Genomic DNA, 16,153 nt, shown 5'->3' with positions numbered 1-16,153 from the left:
CTCATCTACTTACAAAACTGGAAACCTCAAACTCACCCTACAATCCTTGCCCAGGCCAGCTTCTAAAGGATACTCGAGAACACATCTCTTCATCTATAGCACAATTAGTTAACTTATTCCTCAATACTGGTACATTTCCTAATATTCTGAAACACACTTCCACCACACCCATACCTAAGAAAAAAACCTCTGACCTTTACAACTTCACTAATCTTTGTCCAATAGCTTCATTGTCTACTCTTGCCAAAGTCATTGAATTAACAGTCCTCCATCAACTTACTGAATACATTACCGACAACAACATTCTCCATCCAAATCAACACGGCTTCCGTAAAGGGCATAGTACAGAGAATCTGCTTCTCTCCTCATTTGACAGAATCATCTGTGGCTTCGATGCCAATACAGATTATATTATCATTCTTCTTGACCTCACCGCAGCCTTTTACAATCTAAATTATGAATTACTTCTAGCCTGTTTATAATTCATAGGCATTAAAGACACAGTGCTTCAATGGTTTAACTCATTTATATCCAATTGCCCCCAACAAATTAACAGACACTTGCCAGTCAGACTGGTATACCACTAAAACTGGAGGCCCACAAGGCTCCTCTTTGTCAGCTATATTATTCAACATCTACCTACTTCCCCTCTGCCACATATTAACTGGTCTAGGCATAAATTTCAAGATCTGTGCTGATGATATACAACTTCTCATACCATATACATCCTCCTGGACCCACACTTTCTTTTTAATTACCCTCCACCTAGAAACCATAAAAGCGTGCTTATCTCATAACTGATTGAAACTAAATGCTGCAAAAACTGAAATAATTCATATATCAACCATATCCAATTCCTCATGCTTTCCCCCTCCGCAACTTATATTTGATAATTATCCAGTTCCTAATGTTACTCATGCCCGCAACTTAGGAGTCATTGTTGACTCCAAACTATTGATGACAGTCAATATATCTAAATTAGTAAAAACATCCTTCCACAAATTAATTCTTCTTAAAAGACTAAAACCTCTCCTATTCCCTGCAGATTTTAGAACTGTCATGCAAGCCCTCATCCTTTCAGGATTAGGCTACTGCAATTCTTTGTATGTTGGCTTCCCAGAATCAACGATCCATTCACTCCAACTTGTCCAAAATATCACAGCTCGCTTTCTTCCAAACATCAAACTTAAGGAACACATTACCCCAATTCTCCTAAGCCTCCAAGGGCTTCCAATTAAACAACACATTCATTATAAAATTATGTTGCTGATTTTTAACCTAATTCACAATCCCTCCACTGTTTGACTGTGCACTTCCCTACACCTGTATCAACCTCAGCGTCATTTATGATCAATTGAGAAAAATCTTCTCCAGGCCCCAACGGTTAAAATCGCTAGGCTAGAAATATCCAGAAAACGTACCTTCTCAGTGGCAGGTCCCTCCCTCTGGAACTCCATTCCAACTACACTCAGACTCTTAACCAACCCTAAGGAATTTAAAAAGAAATTAAAAACCTGTATTCTACTGCCTTCGACGCACATAGGTCAGAATAATACCTCCTCCTAACCTAATTAATTTAATTTATATCTTGTTTGTTTTATTATACTGTCCTCATTTTTATTTAGTCCTTTTAATTTGATATATGTATGTTTTTAACCTGAAAACCTCCTTAATCTCCATTTTTTGTATAAGCGCTATACAAAAGCTTATAAATAAATAAATAAATAAATAAGACAACTCACTCAATAATCATTATAAAGAACCTCCAACTAGCCACCAACACCTACCTACCTCCTCTCTCCAAACTCCTCACATACCCTCAAGGAGGCAGCTACAGAAAGCCGGGATATATAAACTGAAAAAATAACGCACCACACACCAATCTACGCCAACCGTATAAACTGGCATGCCGTGTGCTGACTCAACACTGCATGTGGTATTTACATGCCATGCGCTGACACAGTGCCACGTTTAGTATTTACCTATGTGATGCAGCAGGCTGCAAATTAGCCTAACCATGCCCTTTTTTTATTGCGGGCGCTATTTTTTCTATATTTATATTATTTGATGAATCTAGGACTAAATGTAAAAAGAAGTGTACATTCAAATGAGAAGAATGCATTGTTTTAATACATTAGAATTGCTATGATTGGAACTGTGATCTCTCTAAATTATGGTTAAATATAAGTACAAACTACTTGTACCGTGTTTATAGGAAAATTCATAATATAAGTGCTTCTTACCTGTTCAAGTGTGGTTCATTAAGCCCTCAGTACAACATACACTAGAGATGTGAATCGTGTCCTCGATCGTCTTAACGATCGATTTCGGCTGGGAGGGGGAGGGAATCGTATCGTCGCCGTTTGGGTTTTTAAAATATCGTTAAAATCGTTAAAATCGTGAACCGGCACACTAAAACACCCTAAAACCCACCCCGACCCTTTAAAATAAATCCCCCACCCTCCTGAACCCCCCCAAAATGCCTTAAATTACCTGGGGGTCCAGCGGGGGTCCGGAACGACCTCCTGCAATCGAATCGTGTTGTCTTCAGCCGGCGCCATTTTGCGCCGCCATTTTGCAAAATGGCGGCGCAAAATGGCGCCGGCTGAAGACAACACGATTCGATTGCAGGAGGTCGTTCCGGACCCCCGCTGGACCCCCAGGTAATTTAAGGCATTTGAGGGGGGTTCGGGAGGGTGGGGGATTTATTTTAAAGGGTTGGGGTGGGTTTTAGGGTGTTTTAGTGTGCCGGTTTTCCCGCCCTCCCCCTTCCCCTCCCCCTTCCCCCGATTTAAGAGTTTTTGACGATAAATCGGCGGAATTGTTATTGTATCGTGGCTCTAACGATTTTTGACGATTTAAAATATATCGGACGATATTTTAAAACGTCAAAAAACGATTCACATCCCTAACATACACTAGCAGTTTCTTATCCCTCATGGCAGGCATTTAAATTATACCGAGTCCTGATGGCATCTGAAGCAAGTCTTCAATATTTGGCATTAACAAGCTTGTGGTAAATAGCAGGTGGAGGATAGCGCATCATACTATTAACTTGACATTCCTTCATGTACATGCAATGTGAACATTAATTTTAGTATACTTCTGCTAATGTCTCTTTGTACTGTTTAAAAATGCACTATAAGGGACAGATTTTCAAAGGCTACGTGCGTAACCTGAGGAAATTTCCCCCTGCGCACCATCAAGCCTATTTTGCATAGGCTTGATGGTGCGCGCAAGCCCCGGGACGTGCGTATGTCCCAGGGCTTGCAAAAAGGGGCGGCTTGGGGGCGTGGCCAGGGGCATGATGGCAGCTCGGGGGCGTGGCTGGGGGCATGGCGGCGGTCTGGGGGTGGGGTCGAGTGCTCCGGCACAGGGGCCTGTGCCGGGGCATGGCATGCCGGCAACTGGCCAGCGTGCACAAGTTATGCCTGCCTCGGGCAGCTGTAACCTTTGCTGCAAAGGTAGGGGGGGATTTAGTTAGGGATGGGGGTGGGTTAAATAGGGGAAGGGAGGGGAAGGTGGGGGGAGCCGAAAAAAAAGTTCCCTCCTTGGAAGGAATGGGGAAAGCCATTGGGGCTCCCCTCAGGCTCAGCGCGCACAAGGTGCACATGTGTGCATCCCCCTTGCGTGCGCCGACACTGGATTTTATAACAATCGTGCGGTAGCGCGCGCATGTTTTTAAAATCTGGCCCTAAGGTTTTAAAGCATAGCATGCTATTTTAAATGCATACAAAAGGTCCTTGGTGCCCAAGCTAAGATTTATTTCATGACCCCTACAAAAGAAATTCAGATAAATGTAGTATATTCCAGATGAAAATCTCTAAAATGTCTCAGTAGCAACAAGAACTCAAATGATTTTGATGGCACTTTGTGCTGTAACATTAATAAAAGGAAATATGAGTCCTGTTTTCAAAAGTACAATAGTATCAAATAAACTATGACAAGTAATGCTTAAATGAACTGATAACTTGTTATATACTTAAAAAAAAACTGGATTGCTACTTTATTAAAAACATAATAAAGCCAATATAAATTTAGTTTTAAATTAGTAAAAGGCAAGAGAATCTACTTTGGAATTGGTGAGAAGGGCATTTGATATTTAGGGGACAATATTTACTAACCCACATACCTTATACCTAATCTATATAAATAAAAATGTTAAATAGTTTGGACAAAATCGCTAATCTCAGAAACCACTGAACCGATTGCTTTCAAATTTGGACACAGCCTTCATTTTGCATACAGGAAGGTTCCTCTGTATTTACATTACAGATATGTCACACCTGTGACAGGTAAAATAGGTTTACAATTTTTTTTCCAGAAAACAGTGACATCTGCTGGACGTAAGCGCCATCTGTTACACCCTACGCTAACACACGCTACACTAATCATTTCACCAGTCAAGGTCCACATTTCACTTCCATTTTAACACATTCACATACTTTTTTCACCGGAAGATAACTATTTCCTTTACAGATAAAATACACCCACCACCCTCCTCACGCCCCCCACACACATGCCAAATTGATTTACTTCCCACAGCCTCCCAACACACACAAAACCACCCTCCTCACACCCTCCACACACATGCCAAATTTATTTACTTCCCAGGCCCTCACAACACACACAAAACCTGACAGAAGTCCGGGAGGCTCCAGCGGGGGGCAGAACCGGTCCGGGACACGTCTCCTGTACTACGGCCATCGGCTGTCAGCAATCAACATGGCGCCGACAGCCCTTTCCCTTACTATGCCACTCGGGGACACCAATGGCGGCAGTAGCCCATGTGACATAGTAAGGGCGAGGGCCCCTCGGTGCCATTTTCAGGACTGGCAGCCGGCGGACCTTTGCCCTTACTATGTCAGAGGACCTACCGCTGCCATTGCTCCACCCCACTGACATAGTAAGGGCAAAGGGCCATCTGAACCCGTTTCAGTGCTCGAAGCCGATGGACCAACGCCAATATATCGCTCCCAGACCGCTCCTGAACGCCCGCTCCACTGACTGACATTTTTATCAGGTCTCGGGAGGTCTGGAGGGTGGGGGGTGGTGATGAATTTATTGCGAACATCTTGGGGAGGGGTCACGAGGGGGGGGCAGGTTTCATTCATTCAGCAACTCTGGGGGGGGCAGGGGGGGCTACTGTTTTTCGCTTGGCTGGGGGAGGGGGGCAGGAGAGTGTGGGGTGGTTAGTTTAAGATAACTTTTCTCATAGGGTTGTTTTTTGGGGGAAGGGGGAGGTTCACACACAGATACATACACTAAACTTGCACGATCTCAGGAACGCACCAAAATAGCCCTCCCCAGACCACAAAACAAATTTGGAAGTGCAAATTTGGTTAAGCACTCCCCTATTTGGCTACATAATGCGCACAGATGCCCAGGGACAGACCACAGGTAGCACCAACAATTTTAATTTCCCAGGTCTTGGGAGGGGGCAGGAGGGTGGGGGGTTATTTGATTTAAAGGGTTGGAATTGGGGGTTTTTTTTGGGGTGGGGGGGTTCCCACAGAAATAGAAAGACAAAGGTTTTCTGATCTGAAGGGTAGGCAGTAGGCAGGGGGAGGTGACAGTGAGGGGAGGGAGAATGAGGGGGGAGGTGAGTGTCAGGGGAGGGAGAATGAGGGGAGAGGTGAATGTGAGGGGAAAGAGTTGGAGTGGGGACAGGGGAGGGAAGGGGGAGTGAGTGACCAAGGGGGAGGAGGATGAGTGACTGAGGTAAATGAGCAAGGGGAAGGGGGAGGGAGGGTAAAGAACCTGATTCTACCACTGCAACGTGTGGCCGGGTACTGCTAGTTTTCAATAAGAAATTCAAATTACCTCATGCTGCAGAATACACATGTATATTTGACATTTAAAAATGTGTGCATATTTTCACTCCCCTGACCTTACCATGAATCCTCCATGATAAAACTCATCCATCACTCCCTAGTTACCTGCTATAGCCTTCTAAAAATCTTTCTCAGAGAGAGTAATTTTAGAATTCAGAGCACAGTGGTAAAATGTGCACATATCTATTAAGTGCATACTTTACACTAATTTTGGAGTTGAGGAGTTGCACAGTGGTTAGAGCAACAGACTGTGAACCAGGGAAGCCAAGACTCAAATGCTGTTGATGTTCCTTAGAACTTGGGCAAGTCACTTCTCTCTCCATTGGTTCAGGTACAAACTTAGGGCTTTAGTTACTAAACCACACTATTTTTCCAGAAGGGGAAAAGACTGTGGGACTTACTAAGCGGTGGTACTCAGCAATGCTGCTTTATAAATCCTTCTTCAGGGAGATTTAGAAAAATGGTGCTGCCTTTGAATAAGGGTTACTCTAGAAAGGACAGCTTGCCTATGAGTACTGTGCAAAAGAGAAAAGATGAGTCTGTTAATGCTGCATACACGCTATCAATTTAAAGTATGGCTTGAGATTGGAAGAGAGACACTTACAGAGTCACTCCGATATGGTCAGCTATGCGAGCTGGTTAGAAAAGTTATCCTCGCTACAACAATAGTAAAAGAAAAGGAATTCTTGAAATCATTTAGGCAGAACTTATTGCCAAAAAGCAAAACACTTGTTTGACTTACATGTGCCGAGCTGCATGCTGCCTTCTTCAATTTCTCCTGTCTGCGACTGACAGTTTTGCTGCTTCTGAGATGCCGTGTTTAAGGGAAATCCTTCGACTGTGTAGTTGACAGCAGGAAATGACGTGTGCCGAGGCTAATCCAAATATGGAGAATGCCATATAGGGAAAATGACGTCGACGGTCATGTAGCCATTTTACTAAAGCTCCTAATATGGGAGATGATGTCAACAAACTCAGAGGGGGGAAAACCTTCGGCCATTTTTATTTACAAATGACACTGTCAGTAGAACGGCTTTTTATCGATGTCAAACAGGAGTAGGCAAAAAATATCAACAAATGGCCGGCCATTTCTGAAATTATAAAATGAAATAAAATGGTATGATAAATTGTTGAAGAAAGACGGCAGTCATTTTTTAGAAAAATGTTTATATGAGACTATACCATTCAATTTTCTCATTTAATCCTGTGGGTTCTGTGGATCATAGGCGGAAGATCCATTGATTCGCCTTAAGGTTTAAAAGAGATATTCTGTAACCCCCTCTCCAATGTGGGGGTACATGTTCAAGAATGGCCCATGTGAACTCATCAAATTTATGTCCATATTGTATGCAATGAGGCACAGTGGGTGCCTTAATATCCTGATTATTGATTCTGCTGTGATGTTCTATAAGACGTGTGCAGATCTTGCACTTCGTGCGGCCCACATAGGTTTTTTTTACAAGGGCATAACAAAGCATAAATGACAAATTCTGTGTTAAATCTACTGTGTGTTTCCTTGTGATTTTGACACCAGAAGCGGGATCTTGCCAATCGGAACCAACATGTGCTGTTGTGCAAAATGAACAGTGTTCACATGGGATTTGACCCACTTGACTCTGTGGAGGGCTGATAAAGGAAGCTGCTCTAACCACTTGTTGTTTAATGTTACGGCCCCTGGATGTGGACTTAAAATATGCCAATATTTGAGGATGGTATTTTTAATGTGTGGGGTCAAATTGGTATGCTGTAATACACAAATCAAACTAGAAGCTGCTTCCTTATGCCGATATTGTAACAACTGTTCTCTGTCTGAATATATGGCCCTTTTGTATGCACATCGGATAATCTTTCTGGGATATCCTCTTTCGAGAAATCTCTCTTGCAGAACATCTGCTTGATGGTGAAACTCATCAAGGTTGGAGCAAATCCTGCGAATCCTGAAAAACTGGCTTGTAGGTAAGCCCTCTTTGAAATGACATGGATGATGGTTGTCAAATCTGAGATAGTTATTCCTATCCGTTGGTTTTCTGAAGAGGGTGGTAGTAATACTATTTCTATTTTTGTGAATCTGGATATCAAGAAATGATAGTCGGGAACGATCATAAGTAAGAGTGAATCTTAAATGAGGATTACCTTGATTGAGCCATTGATGAAATGATAATAATTATTCTTCTGTGTGTGTCCAAATGAAAAAGATATCGTCAATATACCGAGACCATGATTTAACATGTTGAAAGAGCAAGGATTTATATACATATTCTTCTTCAAATTTAGTAATGAAGAGGTTAGCTACATCTGGTGCAATTGGAGACCCCATAGCAACCCCATGAACTTGCTGATAATACTGCTGTTCAAACAGAAAAAAAGTAATGGAATAAAATCAGTTCTGTAATGGTGATGAGGAATTCTGAGGAGATGTGTTGGGGTCTTTCTCTGAGCTGGAAAATTTCTTCGGCTAAGAGAAGGGCATCTCTTTGAGGGATGTTGGTATACAAAGCCTCCATATCCAAGCTCACCAGAAAATGATCATCATGTATGTCTTCTAATTTACAGGCCGATACAGTAAGGAGCAGTGACGTCACATCTTGAGCGGCCCAATTGCACGCACAGGGGCCGCTTTTGCCCATGCGATGCGTCCATCTTCGCGGGCAGCTGGAGGCAGGGGAGCCGCGGTCCCTCGTCGTCGATGTCTGTCTCCGGAGGGGGGCTGCAAAAAACGTAAGTTGCTTCGTTGCTTTTCACTGCTAGTCCTCTCTCCCCTCCTCCCGAAGTGAGGCTGCTTTTCGAGCCTTGCTTCGGAAGGAGGAGAGAGAGGACTGGCAATCCCGAGTGTAGGATTGCCCGTCCTCTCTCCCCTCTCTCTCTTGCAACTTTTTTTTTCGCTTTTTCGCTTTTTCACTTTTTTTTTTCACTTTTTCCCGCTTTCATTGCTTCGGGAGGAGGGGAGAGAGGACTGGGGCTGCCCCGGAGACCAGCACCCATGGACGCGGCCAGGGCAGGTAAGCAGGGGCTGGGGGAAAGTTTACCGCCTACCCTTACCCCTGCCTCTAACGCAGAGGTAAGGGCAGGCGGTAAGTTAGCAGGTTAAACGCGCAGCAAAACGGCAGGGTAAAAAAGCGATAGTCGCGGCGCGCGTTACTGTATGGGAGGGAATAGCTAATTCGATCATTTACATGTAATATACATGCCGCGGGCGGAAGGGGTTACCCGGTGATTTAAGGATGCGGTAAGAGTAGGTTAAAGGGGATTTTGTATCGCAGGAAGGGCTAACGCGGCCAAAAAGTGGGTAGAAAGCGTGTTAGGAGCAGGGTAACCGCGGCCTCACTTTACTGTATTGACCTGTTAGAAAGCTTATTCAGCATATCGGAGGTATCTTGAATGTAGGAGGTAGCCTTCTGGACAACTGGTTGTAGGAACATATCAATGAATTTGGCTAATGGTTCAAATATAGATCCATTAGCAGAAACTATGGATCGGCAAGGAGTGGTGATGAATCCTTCTGTTTGTGCATCTTGTTGCGGTTCTGGCCGCGAGTGCCGCAACCAGACCCTTACCTCTGGGTTTCTGGCCCTGTTCCCGCTTTCACTGGCCTAGTTCCTGTCCTGTTCGGCGGCATCTCGGTGAGGGCCGCGCCACCGGCAAGCCTTCCATGGATGCCTTGTCTCTAGGCGCGCGCGCGCGCGCCACTTGGGCGCTTTTCTCACCGTTTCCCAGTGGTGACTCCGCCCAATTCCTGACGTCAGACGCCGCGGCCTTGATAAGCAGGCTGAAGTCAACCAGTCTTTGCCTTGCAACAGGCTTACCTACCGGATCCCTGTTGCACTGTGTCCCGGAGCGTTCTGCTTTACTAATCGCTCCATTCCTGCCTGCTTGCTACAGTACCTGCTTGGTTCCTGCCTGCCTGCTAGAGTACCTGCCTGGTTCCTGTTTACTTGCTTCAGTTCCTGCCTGGTTCCAGTACCCGAGTCTTGCTACAGTTCCTGCCTGGTTCCAGTACCCGAGTCTTGCTACAGTTCCTGCCTGGTTCCAGAACCCGTACCCCATTACAGTACTGATCTACTGTCCTAGTCTGGTTCCAGTTCCCAGTCCTGATCCACTACTGCCTAAGTCCCAGTGGCCGGGCCCCTACGGGCTCCTCCTGGGGGGGCTTCGGCTTCCAAGGATGAAACCACCTAAGTCCCAGCGGTTGGACTCCTACGGGCTCCTCCCAGGGGAGTACCAGCTTCCAGGGTGAAGATCACCTCTACGTCCAGCCTGAACATCTGCCTCCCGGCCTGTGGTATACTAAAGACTTCTGAACATCTTTCCCATTCTCCTGCAGGTCGGCCCAAGGGTCCACTAAACAGAGACTCTCGTAACACATCTTGTAAAATTTGATGAATTTTCTGGAGCATTATGTTGTGGGATTACTGCAAAGTAATCCCACAACATAATGCTGTTGTGGGATTACTTTGCAGAAGTTTGTAATATGTTTGATCTGCTAATTGACGTAATATTTCTGAGCGATAGTCACTGTTGTTCATGATGACTATGGCTCCTCCTTTGTCTGCTGGCTTAATGAAAATCTCAGTATTTGGTGCAAGTGATTTCAATGCTTGATTCTCTGCTGTGGAGAGATTGTGAAACGTATGATGTGATCTTGATTCAATTTCAGCAACTTCCTGTAAGACTAGAGTCTGGAAAGCTTTAATTTGATTATCTACTGTCCCCAGAGGAAGCCATCGGGATTTCTTTTTCACTATAGATATGTCTGGAAAAGCTTCAGAATGTGAAGAGAAAAAAAGCTTAATCATCAAAAGGTGGAAAAACCTATGCAATGATATATAACATTGAAATGAGTTATGCTTGTTGGTGGGAACAAAAGATAACCCCAGATTTAAAGCTCGTGGTTCATGTACTGTGAGATTGTGACTGGATAAATTGATTACTGATGATTGTCTATGTGGGTATTCTGAGAACGAGTGAAGGGCTTGTGCCACTGAGATTCCTCTTCGTTGGTTGTTTGATATGTTTTTCTGCTCTAGGATCGAGGTGGGCGGGCTGAGTGACAAAGTTTGTCTAAAAAAGGTTGCTTTTGTGAACAAGGGTCCTGTTGTTCATCGGAACCACTTGATGAATCATCTGATGTCGCAAATGTGACTTTTTTAGGTTTGGGGACATCATCATCATCTTTTTTATTGAGCCATGTGTATACGTTTGCATTGGCGTAAGCTGTTTTGTCACTTTTAAATTTAGCTATGTTATTACATTTAATGTCTGCTTTAAACTTGTCATGGATTGATGTAACTCTTCCAAAGAATTTTGGACACTCTCAATGTCTGTTTTGGCTTTGTACTCATCTTCAATGACCACTATTTCTGCTTTGATTTCATCTGTGACCAATTTGGTGTATTCTATGATGAGAAGCATCAAATCTAGGGAACATTTATTAAGAATTGCTGCCCATTTAGAAAGAAAATCTGGTCTTTCAGTGAACATAAGTGGTTCTTTGTTGACCCGTAACCCTCGAGATATGATTTGTTGTTTAACATACTTAATCATAGTGATACCATGTAATTCAGCTCTAGTGTTTCTTTTATATAAGTCAGTAAGTGACTCTGTAAGTGTCTCTCTTCCAATCTCAAGCCATACTTTAAATTGATAGCGCGTATGCAGCATTAACAAGCTCATCTTTTCTCTTTTGCACAGCACTCATAGGCAAGCTGTCCTTTCCAAAGTAACCCTTACTCGCAGGCAGCACCATTTTTCTGAAGCTCCCTGAAGAAGGAGTTGCACACTCCGAAACCCTGCAGTGTCGGAGGACAGGCTTCAGAACCACATTAAAGACTGCCAGTCTTGGAGATAAGTGTTCTTCATACTTTCACTAATTGTGCATCATTCTGAGGTAATCACAGCTTCAGCCAGGAGAACATATGGACTCAGTATAAGTGACCGATGATTAAATCAGTCCTTGTGCCTTAAAGGCTTCACCCATAATTCATCGCACAAAGAGACACCATATGATGGTCACTTTATACTTCCATTAAGAGATGTGACAAAAGCCTTATATTTCAGCAGAATATTTATTTTTGTGTTGAGTTCTGAATTTCTGCTATTTTGGGTTTCATTTCAGTTGCTTTATAAATCCAGCAGTAATTTCCCGCGTATACTTCTTAAAATACGACCCATATTGTTTTAGGGTGTGCAATGAATAAAGGGACTAAACTGCCATGCATTGTGCTGTAGCATAAGTCTTACTACAAGATGTATTTACAATTTGGCAGTAAGAACACTTCAAAGTGCAATCCATGCATAATTTAAAAAGAGCTGGGTCCAATGTTGCCACTAGAAATAGCACCAGCAATTGGTCTCAATAATGCTGGTTACAGCTTGGTGGAAAAAAGGCCAATTTTTCCATTAAGTAAACAAACAGACAGGAAGCCTACAGAACTGTCCCATTGCATATAGTTTTGTAAGTCAATCCTTAAACTTTTAAAAATAGATGCTACAAATGTGCTCCTCCTTTTCAACAATGGTAAGTTGGAGCTCAAAAAATCCCAGACGTAAAAATGTGTGTGTAGTAGTGTCAATTGTCAAGGATTCAACATTACCTACTGTTTATACACATTCATCATTCAATTATCTTAAGAAAAATTCCATCTATGAATGTAGATGAAAGATGCATGAATGGATAGTAGCCAGGGTTCATGTCTTGACAACGGGCATAATCACTCACAAATTTCAAATTTGTGCTAATTCAGCCCCTTTGTTGCCATGTGTCCAATATATGTGGATACAGTTTTCTGTTTTATTATCCACATATCTCATTGAATTGCATAAGAATATTATGAAAGTTAAGGCAAATAGAATACAGCACTACAACAGCACTATTAACCTTCACATATAAAGAAGGGCTATTTTCAGTGAGGTCCATATTCAGAAGCATTTAGCTGGCTATCTCAGACGTTATCTGGCTAAATGAATATTTGGGCACTTATCCAGCTAAATTCTAGCTAGCTAATATTTAGCCAGCTAAGGGCCTGATTCATCAAGGCATTTTCCTATTCTCACAGAATGGGAGAAAAGCCTGAGGGGTAGATTTTGAAAAACTGCGCGATCGCGTACTTTTGTTTGCGCAGCAGGCGCAAACAAAAGTACGCTGGATTTTATAAGATACGCGCGTAGCCACGCGTATCTTCTAAAATCCTGGATCGGCGCGCGCAAGGCTGCCGATTTTGGGCAGCCGGCACGCGCCGAGCCGCGCAGCCTGCCTCCGTTCCCTCCCTTCCCCTACCTAACCCACCCCCCCAGCACTATCTAAACCCCCCCCCTACCTTTATCCATGGATTTACGCCTCCCGGAGGGAGACGTAAATCCACGCACGCCAGCGGGCTGCTGGCGCACCGAGACCGGACCCGGGGCGGTTCCGGAGGGCGTGGCCATTCCCCCGGAACGCCCCGGCCTGAAACCACGCCCCTGGGCCCGCCCCCGAAATGCCGCGCCCCACCCCCAAAATGCCACGTCATTTGGCCACGCCCCGACACGCCCCCTTTCGAAAACCCCGGGACCTACGCGCGTCCCGGGGTTCTGCGCGCGCCGGCGGCCTATGGAAAATAGGTGCGCCGGCGCGCAAGGCCCTGCTTGTGTAAATCCGGGCGGATTTACGCGAGCAGGGCTTTGAAAATCCGCCCATTAGTGAATCAGGCAGTAAGTTAGGGATGTTCTGGGGGAGTAACTGGAAAGAACTGAATTAGCCAGCTAAGTTAATCAGATAACTCTAATATTCAGAGTTAGCCAGCTACCTTAGGCCTGGATTTATCAAAATGCACTAAATATCGCATGTGATAGAAAAAGGGGCATGTTTCATGGTAATAGGCAGTTTATCGCAATTTGTGCTAATATGGGAGGCCCACCTCGAGGTGAGGTTTAGGTATTAGTGTAGGGGTTAGGGGCCACTTTGACATTCAAAGTGAGACATACGAACAGAACAGTGCTCTCTTGCGAAGATTTGATGACCTTCGGAGTGAGGAGACTCATTCAAAGATGAGATTTGTGCAATGTTCTCTCAACCTAGCTTGATGTTATCCAGGTAGAGAATCTATCAAGCTAGGTTGAGAGAACATTGCACAAATCTCATCTTTGAGTGAGTTTCCTCACTCCGAGGGGCATGGCGGCGGTCCAGGGGTGCACTCGACCCCACCCCTGGACCGCCGCCATGCCCCTCGGAGTGAGGAAACTCACTCAAAGATGAGATTTGTGCACCTCGAGTTACTAGGTGGGCCTCCCATATTAGTGCAAATTGCGATAAACTGCCTATTATCATGAAACACGCCCCTTTTTCTATTGCATGCAATATTTAGTGCATTTTGATAAATCCAGGCCTCGGGCAGGCATAACTTTTGCTGCAAAGGTAGGGGGGGATTTAGTTAGGGATGAGGGGTGGTTAGATAGGGGAACGGAGGGGAAGGTGGGGGGGGGCCGGAAAAAAGTTCCTTATTGGGCGCGCTACTGGCGGTGATAAATTGGCTTACCTTATCGCCGCCAGCGAAGACAGCACCGAGTCCACCTCCTCACTGCCCTAACTCTTCCCCTCGCCACCCCAACTCCACCCCCCCACTTGCTATCACATGCAATAAGCCTTAAGCTAACTTTAAGATAGCTGGCTATATTCAATAATGTAGCTGCACTATTAAATATACCTCCAAAGTTACCCGGATAAGTTTATCCGGCTATCCTTGCTATCCAGACAGTGACTGAATATGGACCTCAGCACCATAGTAATAGTACTAAGCTGCAGACACCAGCACTACTAGATTATTGTCAGTACCAACACATTAAAAATAAGTGCCAGTGCTGAATCAGGTGGCACATATACAAAATTCCTATCCATAATAAAATGAAAGGCTCTGTTCATTCTCTCAAAAGATTATACAAAGTTCTAAAGCTCCATTAAAGAAAGCGTAACATTCAACCCACATATTGTTTGTTCAGATTATAAAATAAAAAGTATATATATTTAAACATTGTTCTTTCACTAAGGAAATGGGTACTGGGTTTTTGTGTTGAAGGTGGTTAGCACAATATATCCCTGGATAATTGCTCTAGAGAAAATAGAAATTGTGTTTTGAATATACTTACTTTGATGAATCTATGAAGTATATTACAAGAGCACCAATGCTAAGAGCGAAAACTGTGACAACCTGTAGAAAAGAAAACAAAACAAAACATAGTCATATAAGCAGGCTTACAATATGGAATTTTTTATAGAACTGAAAGAGCAAATGTGAGTTATATCCTTTACGGTACAATTTAATCTCCAGACTTTTAATCCCCTCAACAATCTCTGCCATCACTAACTGGCCAGTAGAGTCTAATAATATAGTAGCAGCCATTTTTCATCCTTTACAAGCACTGCTAAATGGGTGATCTGAGCCCAAATCCCCTGTGCCACAGTACGGAGCAACTTAAAAAGCACATTCCATGCAGTTTGCATGAGGAGACCAAGCAGAAGAGTTGCATAATTCTGGTTAAGCAAATCTATAGTCCCTACTATTAACCTAATGCCAATTGCAAAATAGAAAATTTAAACCTACAATTTTAATAATCTCCCTCCAAAAATACTATTAGGGACAGCTTTAAGGATTCAGTAATAAAATCACAAAACCTCTTTAAAAAAAACCCAAAACTTATTCCGTATACACAGTGAATTTTGTTTTTGCATCAATCTTATAGCTCATGCAAGGATATCCCTTTCATCAGGGACCTTCATTTTCAGTTTTAATTGTATTTGTCCTGGGAATTTAGCAGTGTTTATTACAACAAAAACAAAAATGGGAGAAATCAGAGGAAAAAATGGCTCATCATTTTTCCATGTAAATATCTTTTTTTTTTTTTTTTTAAATAAACACTGATAAATTCCCAGGACAAATAAAATAAAAAATAAAAACAAAGTTCCCTGTTGTTGCACTTATAATCCGCAATATCCACTTGTAGATCTGTGTGGCTTACCAAATTAATCATTCATAATCTTCCACACATATAAAAAATAAACAATTTTTAAAAGACAACCAACCATAAAATTATACAGTATATACTTGTTTAAAAAGACAAGTTTTTAAAGATTTCCTAAAAAGTTTCAAATCCTCCAATTTTTCTCAAATCATTATTAAATTTATTCCACATCTTTAGTCCTTTTATAGAAAAAGATTTGTTTTGCATTTCCTGCTAATTATAATCCATAAAATTTGGTTTCCTTAAGAAATGTTGCTCCATCGAGTGTAAAATGCAGACATTACTATAAGGTTGAATTAACTTTGACAATGAGTAGTCTTCAACCTGTA

At 43.1% G+C, this 16,153-nt stretch overlaps 1 protein-coding gene across 2 annotated transcripts in view; it reads right to left on the bottom strand.

Moving 5' to 3' along the window:
• The window catches only part of KCNMA1 (potassium calcium-activated channel subfamily M alpha 1), a 1,936,781-nt gene that overhangs the window by 1,175,250 nt on the left and 745,378 nt on the right, over positions 1-16,153 (bottom strand). For both annotated transcript variants that reach the window (XM_029609517.1, XM_029609516.1), the window contains exon 3: positions 14,952-15,013. In XM_029609517.1, the coding sequence (XP_029465377.1) occupies positions 14,952-15,013 (62 nt within the window). The remainder of the gene's footprint in view (positions 1-14,951; positions 15,014-16,153) is intronic.

The sequence above is a fragment of the Rhinatrema bivittatum genome, chromosome 7 (assembly GCF_901001135.1).
Source record: "Rhinatrema bivittatum chromosome 7, aRhiBiv1.1, whole genome shotgun sequence".
Taxonomy (NCBI): domain Eukaryota; kingdom Metazoa; phylum Chordata; class Amphibia; order Gymnophiona; family Rhinatrematidae; genus Rhinatrema; species Rhinatrema bivittatum.
This window is presented reverse-complemented; position numbering and strand designations above follow the sequence as displayed.